General features: G+C 44.9%; 1 protein-coding gene across 1 annotated transcript; it reads left to right on the plus strand.

Moving 5' to 3' along the window:
- The first annotated feature begins 6,939 nt into the window (after positions 1-6,939).
- synpo2la (synaptopodin 2-like a) lies at positions 6,940-13,951 on the plus strand. Its single transcript, XM_068741420.1, has 4 exons — positions 6,940-7,041; positions 9,100-9,251; positions 9,655-10,373; positions 11,415-13,951. Exons 1-4 carry the CDS (start codon positions 6,940-6,942, stop codon positions 13,949-13,951), a joined length of 3,510 nt encoding a protein of 1,169 aa, XP_068597521.1.
- Positions 13,952-15,984: the final 2,033 nt, after the last annotated feature.

Below are 15,984 nucleotides of genomic sequence, written 5' to 3' on the forward strand. Positions count from 1 at the left end.
CAGCAAGAAAACAACCTGAAACTATTCAAGTGACGGGGACATGCTTCCTCGAATCCCCGGTGGGCCTGAATATTTATTACTATTCCAAAACCACATGCAGTAGTGCCATTTGTTGTTCTTCAAATGAGCTATAAATTAAGGATTAATATATTTAACAATCGTAGCATCAGAGGACTGTCAGTGTAACGGATGTCTCAGCTCTTCTCTGGTCTACTAGTTGCATTTACAGGGAAGGTTTGCAATGATTTCCACAATTTCAAGATCAGTTTTACTTGAACTTTGCCACTAAATTGTGAACATCATTCTGGAAAAGCATTTAGAGAGCATCGCTTGCAATTAATAATGATGTCTGTGCTGAGCACATGCAACACTTTTCTGCCATAATTACGGGGAGTCATTCTGAGAGGAAAGCCTAATGAGCGTGGGTGCAGAGGTACGGCATTAATTGCTGTGCCTCCCCAGTGATGAGGCTGCCGGGCCGAGACAGGTTGAGAGGTGGGCGGTAACCGCGGATCAGCGCTTTCCAACCTAACAGGTTTGTGACCCCCTAAAATCAAGCAGCGTCTTCAGGAAAAAGATGAAAAGGCATAGGGAGGGCTGAGATCTTTTCCTTTTTCCAGAAACTTGAGGTCTCTTCTTTCCATCCTATGAAAGAGAGTTCAGTTTGATCACACGTTCTTATCTGCTGCACCGAGATACCCACTGGATGCCACTCAACGACTCTTCTCTCAGGTTTGAACTGTAACGGTCTCCCAGGGAACAGTCGAGTGTAGTACATTAGAGTGGATCTATTACCTTTCTATGCCAATTACTAAATGCTCACACGTGTCCTCTCCCATATAAGCATCTAATTGCATACGAGGGCTGCTTCAGGGCTTTAATGGTCTGCGATATATAGGATGCAAGAGGCTGCAGTCAGTAAGTCCGAAAGGAGTCGCAGATCGCGCCACTCGCTTTAAAATGAACGACTGCAGAAGGAGAAAGGCTGCATTCGCTTTCAGTAACGAACAATGAGCCGCATGAAGAGCAACGTCCACCACAAGAAAGGAAAAGTTGTGCACGGAAACCTCGTGTTTAAATTCACCAAAAGAAAGTTCGCCCTATACCTTCAGCTGATTATCCAACAGTCGACATGGCAGCTCCCTCCCACGCGTACTGAGCGTTGTGCATTCAAGCGTGTGCGTATTTTTTTTTACGTGCGTGTTTGTGCGACGCCTCCGCCGTGATTTATAACGTCTGATGGCGCCTTATTTCTGTGGGCCACCATGTTACACTGGGGAACAGACGCGTGGGCATGAAACAGACTGTCTTTACCAGATTCCCCACATCGTATGGGGGCTCTGAGAGTCTCAGAGCAACGTCCCTGTTGTTGTTGTTAATCCTCTGATTGCCACGTTAGTGCTGCTCCCGTGTGTTTGTTGCATCCGCATATAGAGGAGGTGAACCGATTGCCTTTCGGCTTCAGCGATCTCTTCCGGAGATTTGAACGCCTCCAGTTGTTAGTTCTCGCGCTTCCCCTGAAGATAGAGGTCAGAGAAACGGACGCTGTAAGGAGGGGATGTACTTGCGCCCATCTGTGCCCTGAGGTCATGCCTCGCTATCTTGAGGCAGCAGAATGCTACTGCAGCATGGACTAATAATGGTTTAAAAAAAAAAGCTAAGAAAATCTATTTAATTTAGATCCTGTTGCCCGGTTGGGGCAGGTGCCACAGTGGTGTAGTGGTTAGCGCTGTCTCCTCACAGCAAAAAGGTACTGGGTTCAAATCCCATCTGTGCGGCGTTCTTATGGATTAGAGAGGAGCTTCAAAATGTGTTCCTCGATATCTCGGTTGATTATTGACCGACGTTTATGGGATTTGACACGTAGGAGTCTCTTCAGGCCTGTGTATGTACTCTGTCTTTATCAAACTGTTCCTGAATACAGGCATGCCTGCACAGTGACACACACACACAATACTCCCTGCATGGTCATATGACAAGCCAAAGTCACCCCACTGCAATTCGGCTGCAGGAAAGTCGGCTTGGCCAGTCAGCCACACAGCGCCGTCTGCGTTCTCTATCAGCTGAGCGTTTAACTGCCAACCTTCAGTTCTCGATTCTGGGTTGATCTTGTCTATCTGGCCTCCTTCTTGCCTGCTTGTCTGAGCTTTTCTCTTAATCTAAAACGGCAATATTGTAGGAACAGTTTTGTTTTTTTTAACGCGCTTGGAGTATAATAAAACAGAATCTCCTCTTTCAGGCTTCCTCTGTATTTGCCTGCCAGTGCGTTTGTGTGATCGGGTTCACCCGAGTCCTGCTGGCACCGATCTCATCTCATCACCAGGTTATTTATTCTGTGTGATTCTATCTATTCCTTGGCTGGTCTGTTCTTGTTTGCAAGCCTTTTCCATCATTTTTTCCCCTGGTTTCTGACATCCAACCCACCTTTAGCAGCGCTTCTATTTCTGTTGCCATCATGTACTGGAGTGGCAGGGCAAGATGCGAACAAACATACCACTCCAATAACCATGGCGCTAGTGTAAATATTGTATATTTTGTAATTGATACGCCCACTGTCGCTGCTTCTATCCCTGTTTCTGTCATTCATCTTTACACATCTGATATTTTCTGACTGCAGCTCCCATTAAAACGATTACGACTGTTGCGGCTAATATTTCCACTGCAATTTATTACGCCTTATTTCAAACTATCCTGTAAATACCTCATGAAAATCAAATAACCCCCGTCATCTTTCTTTTGTTGCTTGACACTGCTCAATTAATAGAGCCACCCGATGACAATTACTGCCAGTTCAGGCAGTGAAACCAATCCGACTATAGAGGAACATCCGGCGTTGAGATGAGAATGCGTATCGACCGCTGGGCTCTTAGCCTTCACCTCGACGCCGTCTCCTTCCCATAATACTAAGAGAAAATCGATGCCTCGGATGCGAGTCCATTTCCTACATCGTAGAAGCAAACTCATGTTGCCTAACCCAGTGGGAAATTTGAAAGGCTTTTTGTCCACGTCGAGTGAGGCATGTGCTGGAGGCATTGAGATTTATGGCAGAGCTTGGAAATTTGATGATGACGGCCGACAGAGAGGCCCGAAAGTGATTCGCTGAAGTGGATTGCATGGAAGAATTGATAGGGAAACAAAAAAGGATCGACTCAGAAATGAGTGGAAACAAGGAAAAACGTGGGAGAGACAGGAAGACAATGTGCACATGACTAAAAAAAAGAGAGTACAGCGTAAACAAAGCGGCTTAAAGGGAACAGTCACTTTGCCTGGCTGTGTCTACATTTGGGTCTCTGGGTGGAGCCATCAGTTTGCCTTGGGGAAATTCGGGGTGACATGAACTCTGCTTTACCGCTAAGAGGGGGGGGGGGGGAGGCGGCTGTAAAAATGGAAAGTGACAAATGTCTTCTTGAGGAACTCGAGTCTGCATAGTTCAGAGGAGATATTGGCAGAAACTCATGTTTCAGCTTCTCCTTATGAGCCCAAAAATGATGACAGCGTAATCCCAAAAGAATTTAAAAGAAAGATTCACTTGACATCTAAAATGAAATGTCTAAAAGAGTAATGTGAAAGGCTCTATTTCTAAGCAGAACTTATTTGCTTCAGGGCATTTTGTACAGTCGACTGCATTATCATCTAATGAGAGATCACTGCACCAAAAAGGGAATATTTCAGTGTGGGTTTTTTTTCATGCGTGCTCAGTTGCATTGGTGCATTTTGAAAAAAGCAGCGTTGCACAGAGAGTAGCAGTGGGTGGGATTTATTCACGACGACGAATAAGTGAGTCACTCGATCCACAGCATTCTGTTGAGCTGGAGCTACAGTGAGGCAGTGACTATAGTGAGTAACACTATCCCATCATCCTATATATATATAAATTATTTGAAATAATCCCAGGGGATAATTAAACTGCACAAATGTCATGACATTTATAAAAAAAAAAAAAAAGACTCAAAACCAAGAAATCGGTGCTTGATGCTGTTCACAGAACGGGAGGTGGGGCTCCACTCTCATCACATCAAACAAGCCCCCCCCCCCCCCCCCCCTGCATGCCTTCTTCCCCATCAGAGTAGCCAGTCAGACATTTCCCCTTGAAGAGAGTGAGTGCTAGCCCTGACTCATCAAAAATGAAAGGGGTTACACAACCTAAATGTGCATACACTTTGTGTGTCTGTGTGGGATAGTGGGGCAGTACAATCAGTGGAGAGTGCCATCATCAGGATAAAAGGAGTAATGCATGCAGAAGGGAAACTGAGCCTATATAAATCAGTGTAATCCAGTGAGGAATATATCTTTAAAGTTAATTCTGAAGGTTGGGATGAAAAGCTAAAATACACTTTTAGAAACCCAAAAACAAAAAATGTGTCAATATCATAAAGCAGCAAGCACGGGCAGGCAAAGCTGTATAAAAGCTGGTTGCAAACGAAAGATGGAACTATTGCTAGTTTCCTAAAGTGTGATGACAGAACTAGCAGGACACGAACCCCTCCAGCAATAGAACTGTAGGCGCTCTTCTCTAGATACACACACTGGTAGCCTTTGTTTGGCTCGACGATGATATTGATGGTCCACATGTTAGCTCATAAAAGGTTTGAGCGCTTTAGCACTAGATCTTTTTCCTAATGGCTCCATGGATGGCAGTTTCAAACCCTTGGCCAGTCAATCGCTCTGGTGCAGCCGGATGCAGCATCTCAAACACTGGAGCCGTTTCCTTCTGCAGGCAGACCAGCATTTTATTTAAATGTGCACGGCCTATGGAAGATGGAGCCTTAGACTTTTCCTTGAGCACAACCAACATGACACGATTAATCAATTTTGTGTCGATGTTTGCTAGAAGAAAAGAAGGCTCATTTGCTAACGCTCAAACGTACAGCCCCCCCCCCCCCCCCCAGTGAAATAAAATATCTGCTTTTGTCTGTGACCCATCGTAAGTAAATGGGCTAGGACGTCCAGCATGCCGACCGGAGGTGCAGAAGATTAAATCACAGTAATTAGACAAGTAAAATAAAAGACTTCAGGGAACTCGTCATCAGTTCTGGTGAAACTTAAAACATTTCCTGTAAGTAGAGGAGCCAAAAATGATGAGATCACAAACATTACGATGTAGCAAAACAGAATACAGCTGAAGTCGATAGTAATAATACAAATGGATTATAACACAAAGACAAATCTAACTGTTTGAAATTGACATTTAGAAAGAGTCTCTGAGGTACTTAATCAAACGTGCCACCTAAAAAGGTGCAGCTGACATTATTTATCCAAAGCCACACTGTGTAAAAGAGCAAAGTTCTACAAATACATTTTTAATAACCATGCACCGGCTATATTAGGCACATTTTCTCCCATCAATATAAACTGGAAGCGACCACTTTGACCACTAGAGGGCGGGATTGGCTCAACTGAGCCATAGCTGCATATATTTTCCCTAATACCGAATACCTGTCTTTTCCTGAGTAAAATACCAGTTGAATATGAAGTGGATCAGTTCTATCTGAGTGCTGAACAGTTGTTTGAAGCGTATCCTGCTAGATTTGAAACCACCTCAGTGATTTTATTTTTCAATGTGTGACCCAGGACTGATCTTATTTATTATCCTGAGGTCTGGAGACAGCTGCAGAGCACGGCTGCCAAGGGGAGCAGCTATCATTGGTAACCTCCTGGAGCATTGATAATGGCGGTGTTGCTTTTCTAGTAAGGGGGTCATCCGGCTTCATCAACAGGCTTAAAGGCCTACCAATGCCCAAAGGAAAATACAACATAGTTAAAGCAACTTGAGATTCAGTGAGACTCTGCAGGGCAGATTGTTTACTTGTGTTTGTCATACCTTATTTCAACGCTTTAACTGTAATTAGAGTGTATTTTAAATTTAATGCATGCATGCATTAAGATGGGAAATATCACACCTGCTTGAAATGATATTTACATACTGCCATTGTATGCATGGTAGTTTTAGCATTTAGCACAAATCCAGCACTGTGCTAACAGTCACACAGAGCCACTTTCATGGCTGTAAACGTAGTTTAGTTCCTGCCACCACATTGAGCAGTTCGGAATGGAACGTAGGAATGTGGGCACTGATGGTGACAGGTTGGGCATAAAGGTAAATATATGGTAGGATTACTCCATGTCTATCTCCCACAGAGACCACATACAGTAACATGTCTGTGGTGTGTTGTTCAAAAAAAAAAAGATGGCACAGAATCTCTACATTTCGAGGCGCAGCAGGATCCAGAGCAGCCTCAATTCGGGTCAGTCCACTTACAGCATTGTCAATAACGTCAAAGTAAAAGCAAAGAGAGCATTTGAGCTCAACAAATGTCCAATCATGAGACGTCTCGATGACCTCATGAGATCTGAGACCCTGGCGCTCACCTGGCTGACGGTGAATATGACCTCACTGCTGTAAAACAAGATATGAAAGAGTTCCATTTAGAGATTCTGAACGTGAACTTTCCCTTTACTGCCGATGGGTGACCGAGCTCGAGGAGGTGGTGCCGTCCTATTTTTGGAGGGGCTATCAGCTACCTAGTCACATAGGTCTGAGTGACAAGACAAGTGTTGCGCTGGGCCCTCCCTTCACTCATCTGAAGCAGGCATTCCTCAATGTAAGCAGACACACACACCCCTCCCATCATTTTACCCCATCCTGCTCGCTCTCCCTTTGCCTCCCTCCCTAGCATGGTTAGCCCACTCTGGAAGGGGGGGGGAGGGGGGCTGGACAGAACTGTGTCTGCATGTGTGGTCAGGTGTGAGCATCAGCATTGGAGCTGGACCCACAGAAATCAGTGCTCACTCAGTGTGGCACACAAAGAGAAGCTCGGAGCTCGCTTGGGGACCCTGATTGCTGAATATGGGGCCGCCCCCGAGATGAAACATAAAAAAACAAAGAGCAGTGGGAAATAAACGAGAAAAGGAAGACGAAAATACATCGATTGCAGAACAATGGTTGCAGAGGAAGTGATCGTTTCATTGTCCGGTGGTGCGCCGTGGGGCTTTCGTCTCCAGGGGGGCGTGGAGCATCAGAAACCTCTACAGGTTGCTAAGGTAAGGCAGGTCACTGAGGTCTGATAGAAGTTAATGGCTTGCAGAGGGGAAAGCGCACAACTGCATCAGATACGCACGCAGAGTGAAACATCAGCCGAGATATATTTGGTGGAGATTTAAGGAGCTGCGGGGTTAAAATGGAATATTGGCTGTCGCACAAGTAAATGTGGACCTAAATATGAGTCATCAGCCCGTTTAAGGACGGTGCTCATTCAGTGGAGCAATGATGATTGGTTGAACTTAAAGTTTGATCGCTTTAATCCTGTCGCATACCTGCCACTGATTCTTATTTCTTTTATTCAACTGCATGGATTGAATTTTTTTTTGGTGAAATTAGGGATGCCAGAAAATCCGTCTTCACTGGCACCGTGATCAGATTTACGCGACGGAACCAGCAGGTTTCCTGTCTGCCATCATCCCAGAGAGAAACACTAAACACCCCGGCCACGATCGGTCATGTTTAAGCTGGAAGGTTGCCTGAGATTTATTTGAACCGCCATGCGAGTGGTGAAAGCCATGAAAGCGTATATTTAGTTTGCTTCTTGAAATGACTGTGGTTTAGGACAGCCTCGAACCACGTTGACAAGAAATGACATTTCTTAAATAGATTAATTTATTTGTATTAAAAAAACAAAAACATTGTTTACTGGAAGAAAATATTCCCAGTGGAAAGAAACTATTTAACCTCAGAACTCCCACGTGGAACCTGTCATCTCATTTTACTCCACTGGAGAATTTGCTGTGCACATTTGGGACCGCAAAAGCAGTCCAAGGTTTAAATCTTGATCTCCATTCAAGAAAGATTTTCATATATGCATTAAAATATGTCATGAATGCAGTGATTAATGGGGGCGTTGTGACTGGAAAAAGTTGAAGATAAAGATAAAGCTAAGAAGGATGGAAAAAAAGAATCTCAAGATAAATGAAAAGTAAATGCTGGGTGCTAGTACCAACTAGGTAGTTGTTTGTATAGACAGATTTTACTTGCAGGTGTGATTTAAACCAGCTTCTATGACACATAATGCACCTAAAACAGTAAACATTACACAAATCAGGAAAAAGAGGCAAACAGTCATAAAACAACCACCTTAAAACATTTCCTCATTCAAATATTAATCCTATATATAACTGACTTAAAGAAATTGAAAGTATGCACACAGAGCCACGGGACGCCAGGCCACCTTTATGGAGGTTGATGCCAGCTGTTTCTGTCCAACACTCCAGAGCAGCACGCTTCTTCACCCCTGAGGGCAGGAAGGCGTTATCGCACCAGGGCTCATGCTATACTGACTCTAACAGGTGGGGTAGTTTGGGGCTTCAGATAGAGCTGGTGTGTCAGCGCCAGGTTTGAGCCTTTGGGCCTTGCATGCAAATGTTGCTGTGTGTTACGTGTATTTTCGTACCAGTCCATGCGGCGTGTGAGAGTGAGAGCATGTTAGGGTATTAGAACTGTTACAGCTTGAAACCACAAGATGACTGACTGAATGATTAACCGACATCCTGGACTACGAACAGCCACTTTGAAAGGTTTAGCTAAATGGAGCAGTGGGATTTATAATTAGGAGGTAAATCAGAATGTCAAACAGGAATAATACTGAAAAGTACTGGAATCAACGCAACTGAGTCCCCAATCTACAAGCCCAAACGCTGCGAAAGCACCGTCTGTAAAAAAAAAAAAAAAGATAGGATTTGGGCCCAGTTAATCTGAGACCCGAAACAATTTCTGATGGGCGTAACGCCATGCTCCTGAAAGACCTTGGGCACAAATAGCAAACAGCCACATGAAGATGGCTACTGGCTGACATTTCCCTGTCAAAGTGTGCATAAGTGCCGCACTCAAGCCGTGATCCGTGGCATGTGTCCACGGCAAGATTGAGCTGTCAGATCAGTCACCGCCAAACAAAGCAAGGCAAAACAGTCGCCGATCTCTGCCGAGTTCTTATTGCTGCCCGTCATTGCAGTTGCAACAGGAGAACATGCAAATCTAACGTAGCATAAAGTGTAGCAGGAAAATATAGACATTATAAGAGTTGTTGTGTTTTTGTGCCTCTTCTGCAGGTGCGCAAACGTAGCAAGGCGTGCAGAGCTGGGCTGCGGGAGTCTGACGAGCTGGTGGCCATCAATGACCAGCCGTGTGGCGCGCTGTCCCACGGCCAGGCCATGGGCCTCATCGATAGCTCTCCTGGAATACTACAGATCCGTGTAAAAAGGTCGGAAGAATGAAAGATTTACACTAAATCAATACCTTGATATAAGGACACTATCAATAATGTCTCTCTCTTATTACCTCCACAAAGGAGGTTCTGTTTCTGCTGCCTTTACCAAGTAGCAGATTTGTTGTATCTTCAAAAGCTACGGATCTAGATCCAGAAGAATCCTCCATTACTGAAAGTGTGCTTTTACTGAATAACTTCTAAACTAATAATCATATCAAAGTGCTAAAGGTTTGTTTTGATGGTTAAGGAATCTAAAAATATAGATAAAATAAATGTAGTACAATAGTTTTTGGGGTAAATCACAATATAAGGGGGAGTGAGATGCTTGGCAGAGGTCTGTGCTCTCCAAGTGCTTTTCTAATTGGGTCTGTACTTATTTCAAACCCTCCATTTCCAGGACGCCAGTTGGCTTTCAGACTGTGGTGCTTGTGGCCCGCGCCCCATCGCCGCGTATAGACAAAGAGTACCGTGCCGCGCTGCGTGCCATGTCTCCCAACCACTCCCATCATGCACCTATACGCGAGGTCCACCGCAGCCGTTCTTCCCTGACCAGCGGTTTGACCTCCCCACCTGGCAGCGAGGCCTATTACGGCGAGACTGACAGTGATGTGGACGTGGCGGGCTATGAAAGGCAACGCCGTCAGAAGCGCCGCAGCCCAAGCAACTCCAACCCAGTGAAACCATCAGGAAGAGCCTCCCCCGAGGGTGGGGAGACGTCAGAGATGAGTGGCTATGATAGCGCTCCAGATGCACATGGCTTCCCCAGATTGTTGGACGGACATGGGGGAAATGGAGTTGAAGAAGAGGGGTTGACAGGAGTGGTGCGGAGAGAGGTGATTTACCAGGCTCCGGGTCCAGGAACGTGGTCCTCCCAGACGTCCACTGAGACGTCCTCCATCATCTCCTCAGCAGATGACCAGGGGCCACGGGATGGAGGGCAAGAGGAAGATAGTGGCTTTCTAGAGCCAGCCAACGTTCCGCTGGTGTCCCCTGAGAGGGCAAAGGAGGCCCTGTTGCTGAGCTCTCGAAGCCAACTCATTCCCATGGTTGGTCCCGTCGGCAAACCCGTTGATGAAGAACTTACAACTACCTACATGGAAAAGGCCAAGCAAGCCAGTAAGTACAGACGAGGAAGAACACCGACGGGGACCTGAGGTTCTCAGCACGTGTTCACGCCAGATAAATTACTCGTTGATAAATAAATAACATAACCTTTTAAAAACTCTACATTTGCTTTAATCCCATCATCAAACCTGATTTAGGGAGGTTGAGTTGAAGTGAAATCAGTTTTCTTTTGCCATTGATAGTTCAGTGAAAGCGAGTCTCAGTTGAAGCTAAATCTGTCAGAGCACAGCCAGTACAGTTTTCTATATTTACCTCCAGTTAAGTGTTTAAAAACCCCAGTGATCAGTTTGGAAGCACTGAAACGCATCTAGAGCTGCGTTCAGGTATCAGATGGCAAAGCAGGGCTACGTTCATTTTCAGCTCCATTCTCTCTCTCTCTCTCTCGTTAACTTTCTCTCGCTGTTTCCTTTTGATATTTTATCAACTTCATGAAACACTCAAAAGGGGAATATATTTCACAAAATTTTAAGTGTGGGGAAAAAACAAATACAGAGGCAGTGATCAGTTAAGCATTTCTTGAATTTTTCATCATGCCCATCTTCAATATTAAGGACAGAAAAAGGCTAATTTAACTTTGGTTTATCAGTCTATTGTACTACTACAGATTAACGTTTTCACGTGCCAGTCTGTATTAGGGTAACAACATGGGGTTGGATATGATAATCTCCCTAAAACTGTAAGGATACGTTGTGACTACCGTTTGAAATTCTCCTTCTAGTCACCCCCAACACAAGTTCCACAAGCTCACAAATGTTTTCTGTGAAGTCAGATGCCATCGTAGATAAGATTAATAACGTGCAAATTATCCTTCACCACATCTAATGTGAGAAGCTGATGGCTTGCCTGGAATTTTCCCAGAGGTGCCCCTGTTGAGCGATGGATGCCTGTTAAAGACACAGCAGTCAGGAAAGGTTTAAATGCTAATGTCAGTGTCAGGCTTGAAGTTCAAGTCGGTTGCCTCTAGCCTCAGGGACCTTGTCGGAGTACCTTTTTGAAACTATTCCTAATAACTACTGCTGTCATACATTGCAGAGCTAAACCGAGGAGACACAGCTCAAGACAAGCATGTAAAGGAAGCCAAAAGCAAGTGTCGATCTATTGCATGCCTACTGACTGAAGCTCCCAACCCCAACTCGAAGGGGGTTCTGATGTTCAAGAAGAGGCGGCAGCGCTCCAAGAAGTACACCCTCACCAGCTTTGGAAGTGTGGACGAGGATAAGTATCAAGACTCCCAAGAGGAAGACGGCGTGTTCCCTGGCAGCGAATCCGAGTTTGATGACGATGGCTTCTCTGCAGCTCCTGACCCAACTTGGGATAGTGACTACTTGGATATGCTGGAGAAGAGGGCAACTGCAGGCGCTGAATGTCGTGGAGATGGGGCAGAAGATGCTGCAAGTCCAGGGTTGAGTGACACTGCAGGAAAGGGAGCCCAGTTGTTTGAGCAACAGAGAAAGAGGGCTGCTGAGCATGCCAAGAAGGTGGCAGCACAACCACAGCCTCAAGTACAGGAGCTTGGGCAACCACAGATGCGAGCAAACCTCCAACACGACCAGACAATGCTACCTGATCCTAAAGCCATACATCAACTGGCTCCTGGTTCTGTTGCAGTCCATGGAATGACTAATGGCAACATATCCTACCCAACAGTTAGCGCAACTCACATAATGTCACCCCCTTCTGTGGCACCCAAGCCCACCACGGATACAGTAGCTATTCTGCCCAGACCTGCGCCACCTGCTGAAACACCATTACTAGAATTATCGGCTAGCAATGTTCTTAACAGAACAGCGCAGCCTTTCTCGCCAGGCTTCATCAGCATTCGCGCTGCGACTGCCCCGGTAACGTTCCGACCACCTGTCACAAAGATGACTCAGCGCCCTGCTTCAGCAGCTGTTGTGCCGCCATCATTCTCCACCACCTCTGAGTTAACCATGAATGCCCCATCCCTAACATCGCAGCTACCCCCTGGTCCTTTGCCAGGGTTTTCCACACCATCCTCCGTACCTCAGAGTCCCCAGGCCCAGACAGCTGAAGCTACTGTTACCTTTCATCCTCCAGCTGTCTCAACCTCTGCAGAGCAAATGCAGTATCCACCACCAGTAACTGCCCTTCATCATGCTCCATTCACAGCTATTCACCCGATGTATATGCCTCCATCTGCACAGGAACAAATTACTCCAATCCAGGTCCCTCCTGTGTCTATAATTCATGGCAAAGCTGACCCGTTTGTCCCAATGGCTCTGTCTCAAGTACAAGTCGCTCAGCCTCTTCCACCTCCATTTACACCACCAACGGTTTCTCAGTCAGAATCTGTACTTCCAACCAGCACTCCTGGTTCTACTGGTCGAACAGGAATTTTACTTGAGGCTCGATGGCGTAGCAACAAACCGAAACCTATGTTCAATGTGCCAGAAGTCACAAAGAATTCACCCAATCCTGATCTATTGTCTATGGTGCAAAAACTGGATGACAGGTTAAACCGACATAAATATGACCAACAATCCTCTGGTGCCTTCCACGATGGTACTGAGGAGGACAGGAGTGGTGGAATCAATATAGTGAGGTCTCCTCCTCCAGTTGCACCCAAGCCTAAAGTCTTTCATGAAGCGCCACAGTTTCTTCAAGCAGGGGGTAAGGGGGCTGAGCTTTTTGCCCGCAGGCAAAGCCGCATGGGTATGTATGTAGTGGACACCCCTCCCGAGACCCCTTACCAGCAGGAAGTGGCCTTGCACAGTCCAAACTACTCCCCTGACTTCACCTCTTTGAATACGCCTTCTCAGTGGAAATACTCCCCAAATGTCCGTGCCCCTCCACCCATTGGGTACAACCCACTCCTTTCCCCCTCTATCCCTACAGGGCCTCAGAAGGACTTAGGCAAGCCGGACAGTAGAGGAAGAGGAGTCTCCCAAAGAGGGGGCATCAAGGCTTTAGATTTCATGAGAAGGCAGCCATACCAGCTCAACTCTGCTATGTTCAACTATGGGGGGAGTGCTGCGAATTTGTCAGCTGTGCCTTCTTACCAGGCTCAGAGGCAGCAGCAGGGTGGCTACACGACAACAATGGTGGGCAGCTCATTAACCCCACCTAAGCAGGTCCCCATCAAAACAGCCCGTGTCTATGAGGTGAAGCGATTCTCCACACCCACACCCATGTCAGCTCCCACTCTGGCTCCCAAAGTCATTGTACAACGCTCAGCTACTACTCTTGGAGAACGTTTAACTCGCTCCGACTCGACCTCCCCACCGCTTTTTGCTTCAACTCCAGCCCAACTCTTTACACCAACACCAATCACTGCCCAAACCACTCATCCAACTGGACTACCCAGCCTTCCAAAGTTCTCGGCCACCCCTATTCCACATCCTGTGTCCCATGGAGTCCCTGCACCTTATACTCCAGTATCATACACTACTGGGCTCCAGACAGCCAAGCAGTTCCAGAGCGCTCCTGAGCTCAGTATCCTTGCCTCATTGCCCCCACTGAAGTCCAACATAATTCAGGCACCCAAACCGCGGTTTGTTGCCACAAAAGGAGGCGTCCAGCCTCGTATCTGGAGGCCAGGGGCAATTTAAACAGCGTTAAATAAGGTCAATAAGACTCTTGGACATTTTATGTTCATTTAATGGTCCAGGCAGATGGCCGTCTACTATGAGCCTTAGGTTCTGTCCAATGTTTCTGCCTGTTAAAAGGGAAGTTTTTCCTTGCCTGTGTCGCTAAAGTGCATGTTCTTGTGGGTCAAGTTGGGTTCTGTCTTCCCCTGCAGGTCTTTAATGCTAAAATAATTGGTCAACTATTGCCAAATTGTAATGGACAATCTTAAATTGGTCATAATATAATACAAATCAAAAATACTGAATACTCCTTTGTTCCAATTTCTCAAATGGGGACAATATTCTGTTTTTCCTCCATTTACATAATTACATAATTGTACTTTGAACATTTTTGTGCTTTGAGTAGCTGGTTGAGATGGGACGCTCTGATCATTTCAGTGCCAAACAAAAAGTGACAAAGTAATGAAAAAACAGCCCAATATTATAAGTTAACACCTTAAAAAAACAGCTGGAAACATTTGGTAATGACATAATATTATGTGATAGTGATTCTATTTGAATACAGAAATCAGGTTTTTGAAATATCAGATCAAAAAGCTGCTTATCACATTTATTTTGCCACCAACACATTTACTCACGTAACTAATATTATACGTTTTCTCCTGTAGCACATACTGTATAGCTCACTTTACCCATGCCTGTCTTGGGGGAGGTTTGTATAAGGCTTCTGGAGATCTTTTTCTTCTAATGCAGAAGTTTAATCTGAACAGAGCCTGAACGGAATGTATTTTGAAACTTGAAATGACTCTCAAAAATGAATAATATTGGTTTAATTGGGATTAAACCAAATCACTGAAGATGTTTGCAGTATTGATTGATGGAGGGTTTTCATTTTCGAACATTCAATTTTGTTATTCAATACTTATCCGTGAAACTGCTTCTTTTCCCTATGTCTGTAACATTATAGTGGGGAAACCCATTATGAACCCGTCTTCTGCCCCAGTGGTGATAATGATGCATAATCTGTTGAACACTGCTAAATGCTTTTAAATGCCTCAGCTCAGCATGAAAGACAACGCATGTCATGACAAGGTTTGCTCTTTCAGTGAGGATTAGTCAAATAGCGCTGCTCGCTATAGCCACGGGTCACATTCAACCAGTTCCCAGACCGACAGTGAAAGTACACTTGTTAGTGGACATCACAGCTTCCCATTGCCATGTAGGTGCAGCAGAGTCTTGTTATGAGTGTGGACTTTGCAGATATATGTATATTCTTCCTTTATTGAACAAATAACGCAGAGAAAAAAAGGCATGCGCATTTTTATCTTGTTAATCTATGATTTAATTTTAAGTGGTGCAAAGAGAAGTGGACTAACAGAGAGGCAGTGACATTTGTAAAAATGATTTAAGAAATGAGAGTGGCTGTGGAGGAGGTGGCATATGAGTGGCGTATTGGTATCGTAGCACACTGACTTAAAGTATGGTTGAACTGAACACTGTGAGGAAATTCTTGCAGTTAAATGAGGGTGGCCAAGAAAGTATGTTCCCTGACGTTTGTAAAGACAAAGAAGCCGATGGAGAGACAAAGGTGTAGCCTCTGGTTGTCATAAATATTTACATATTCAATGGCAATATACTTATATACCTATAATCTAATGATTGTGGAAAAAAAGAAATTAAATATTTTGTTTCAGCTTTGGTATTCTTTGGAAGATAATTTTACTATTTTAAAGCATTAAAAAAAAAGCTTTTTCTGATTTTATATGCTACAACAATCTAGAGTTTGCATATAGTTATGTTGGTGTAAAATATGATGAATACATGTTTATAAATGTTGGTGGAATGAAAATAAAGATTTGACAGCTTTCCACTTGTCTGACGCTTCTGATCTTACACTGCCCCCTAGTGGTGGTGACATGATCCCTCATTTCTCACTCCAGCACACGCATTATCCAACTATTACATGCAAAAAGGAGATATTTCGACGTGCATAGAATAAAGCTTGACAATGGAAAAGGCATAACGCTATAATTTCCTCAATATTTATTGATGTA

This window comes from Brachionichthys hirsutus, chromosome 7 (genome assembly GCF_040956055.1).
Source record: "Brachionichthys hirsutus isolate HB-005 chromosome 7, CSIRO-AGI_Bhir_v1, whole genome shotgun sequence".
Taxonomy (NCBI): Eukaryota; Metazoa; Chordata; class Actinopteri; order Lophiiformes; family Brachionichthyidae; genus Brachionichthys; species Brachionichthys hirsutus.

Excerpts from the sequence above, each read along its gene's own strand:
- synpo2la (XM_068741420.1), top strand. The coding sequence starts at position 6,940 with ATGGTTGCAGAGGAAGTGATCGTTTCATTGTCCGGTGGTGCGCCGTGG. Across the intron at positions 9,252-9,654 it reads CTACAGATCCGTGTAAAAAG|GACGCCAGTTGGCTTTCAGA; the intron begins GTCGGAAGAATG and ends CTCCATTTCCAG. Across the intron at positions 10,374-11,414 it reads GGAAAAGGCCAAGCAAGCCA|AGCTAAACCGAGGAGACACA; the intron begins GTAAGTACAGAC and ends CATACATTGCAG.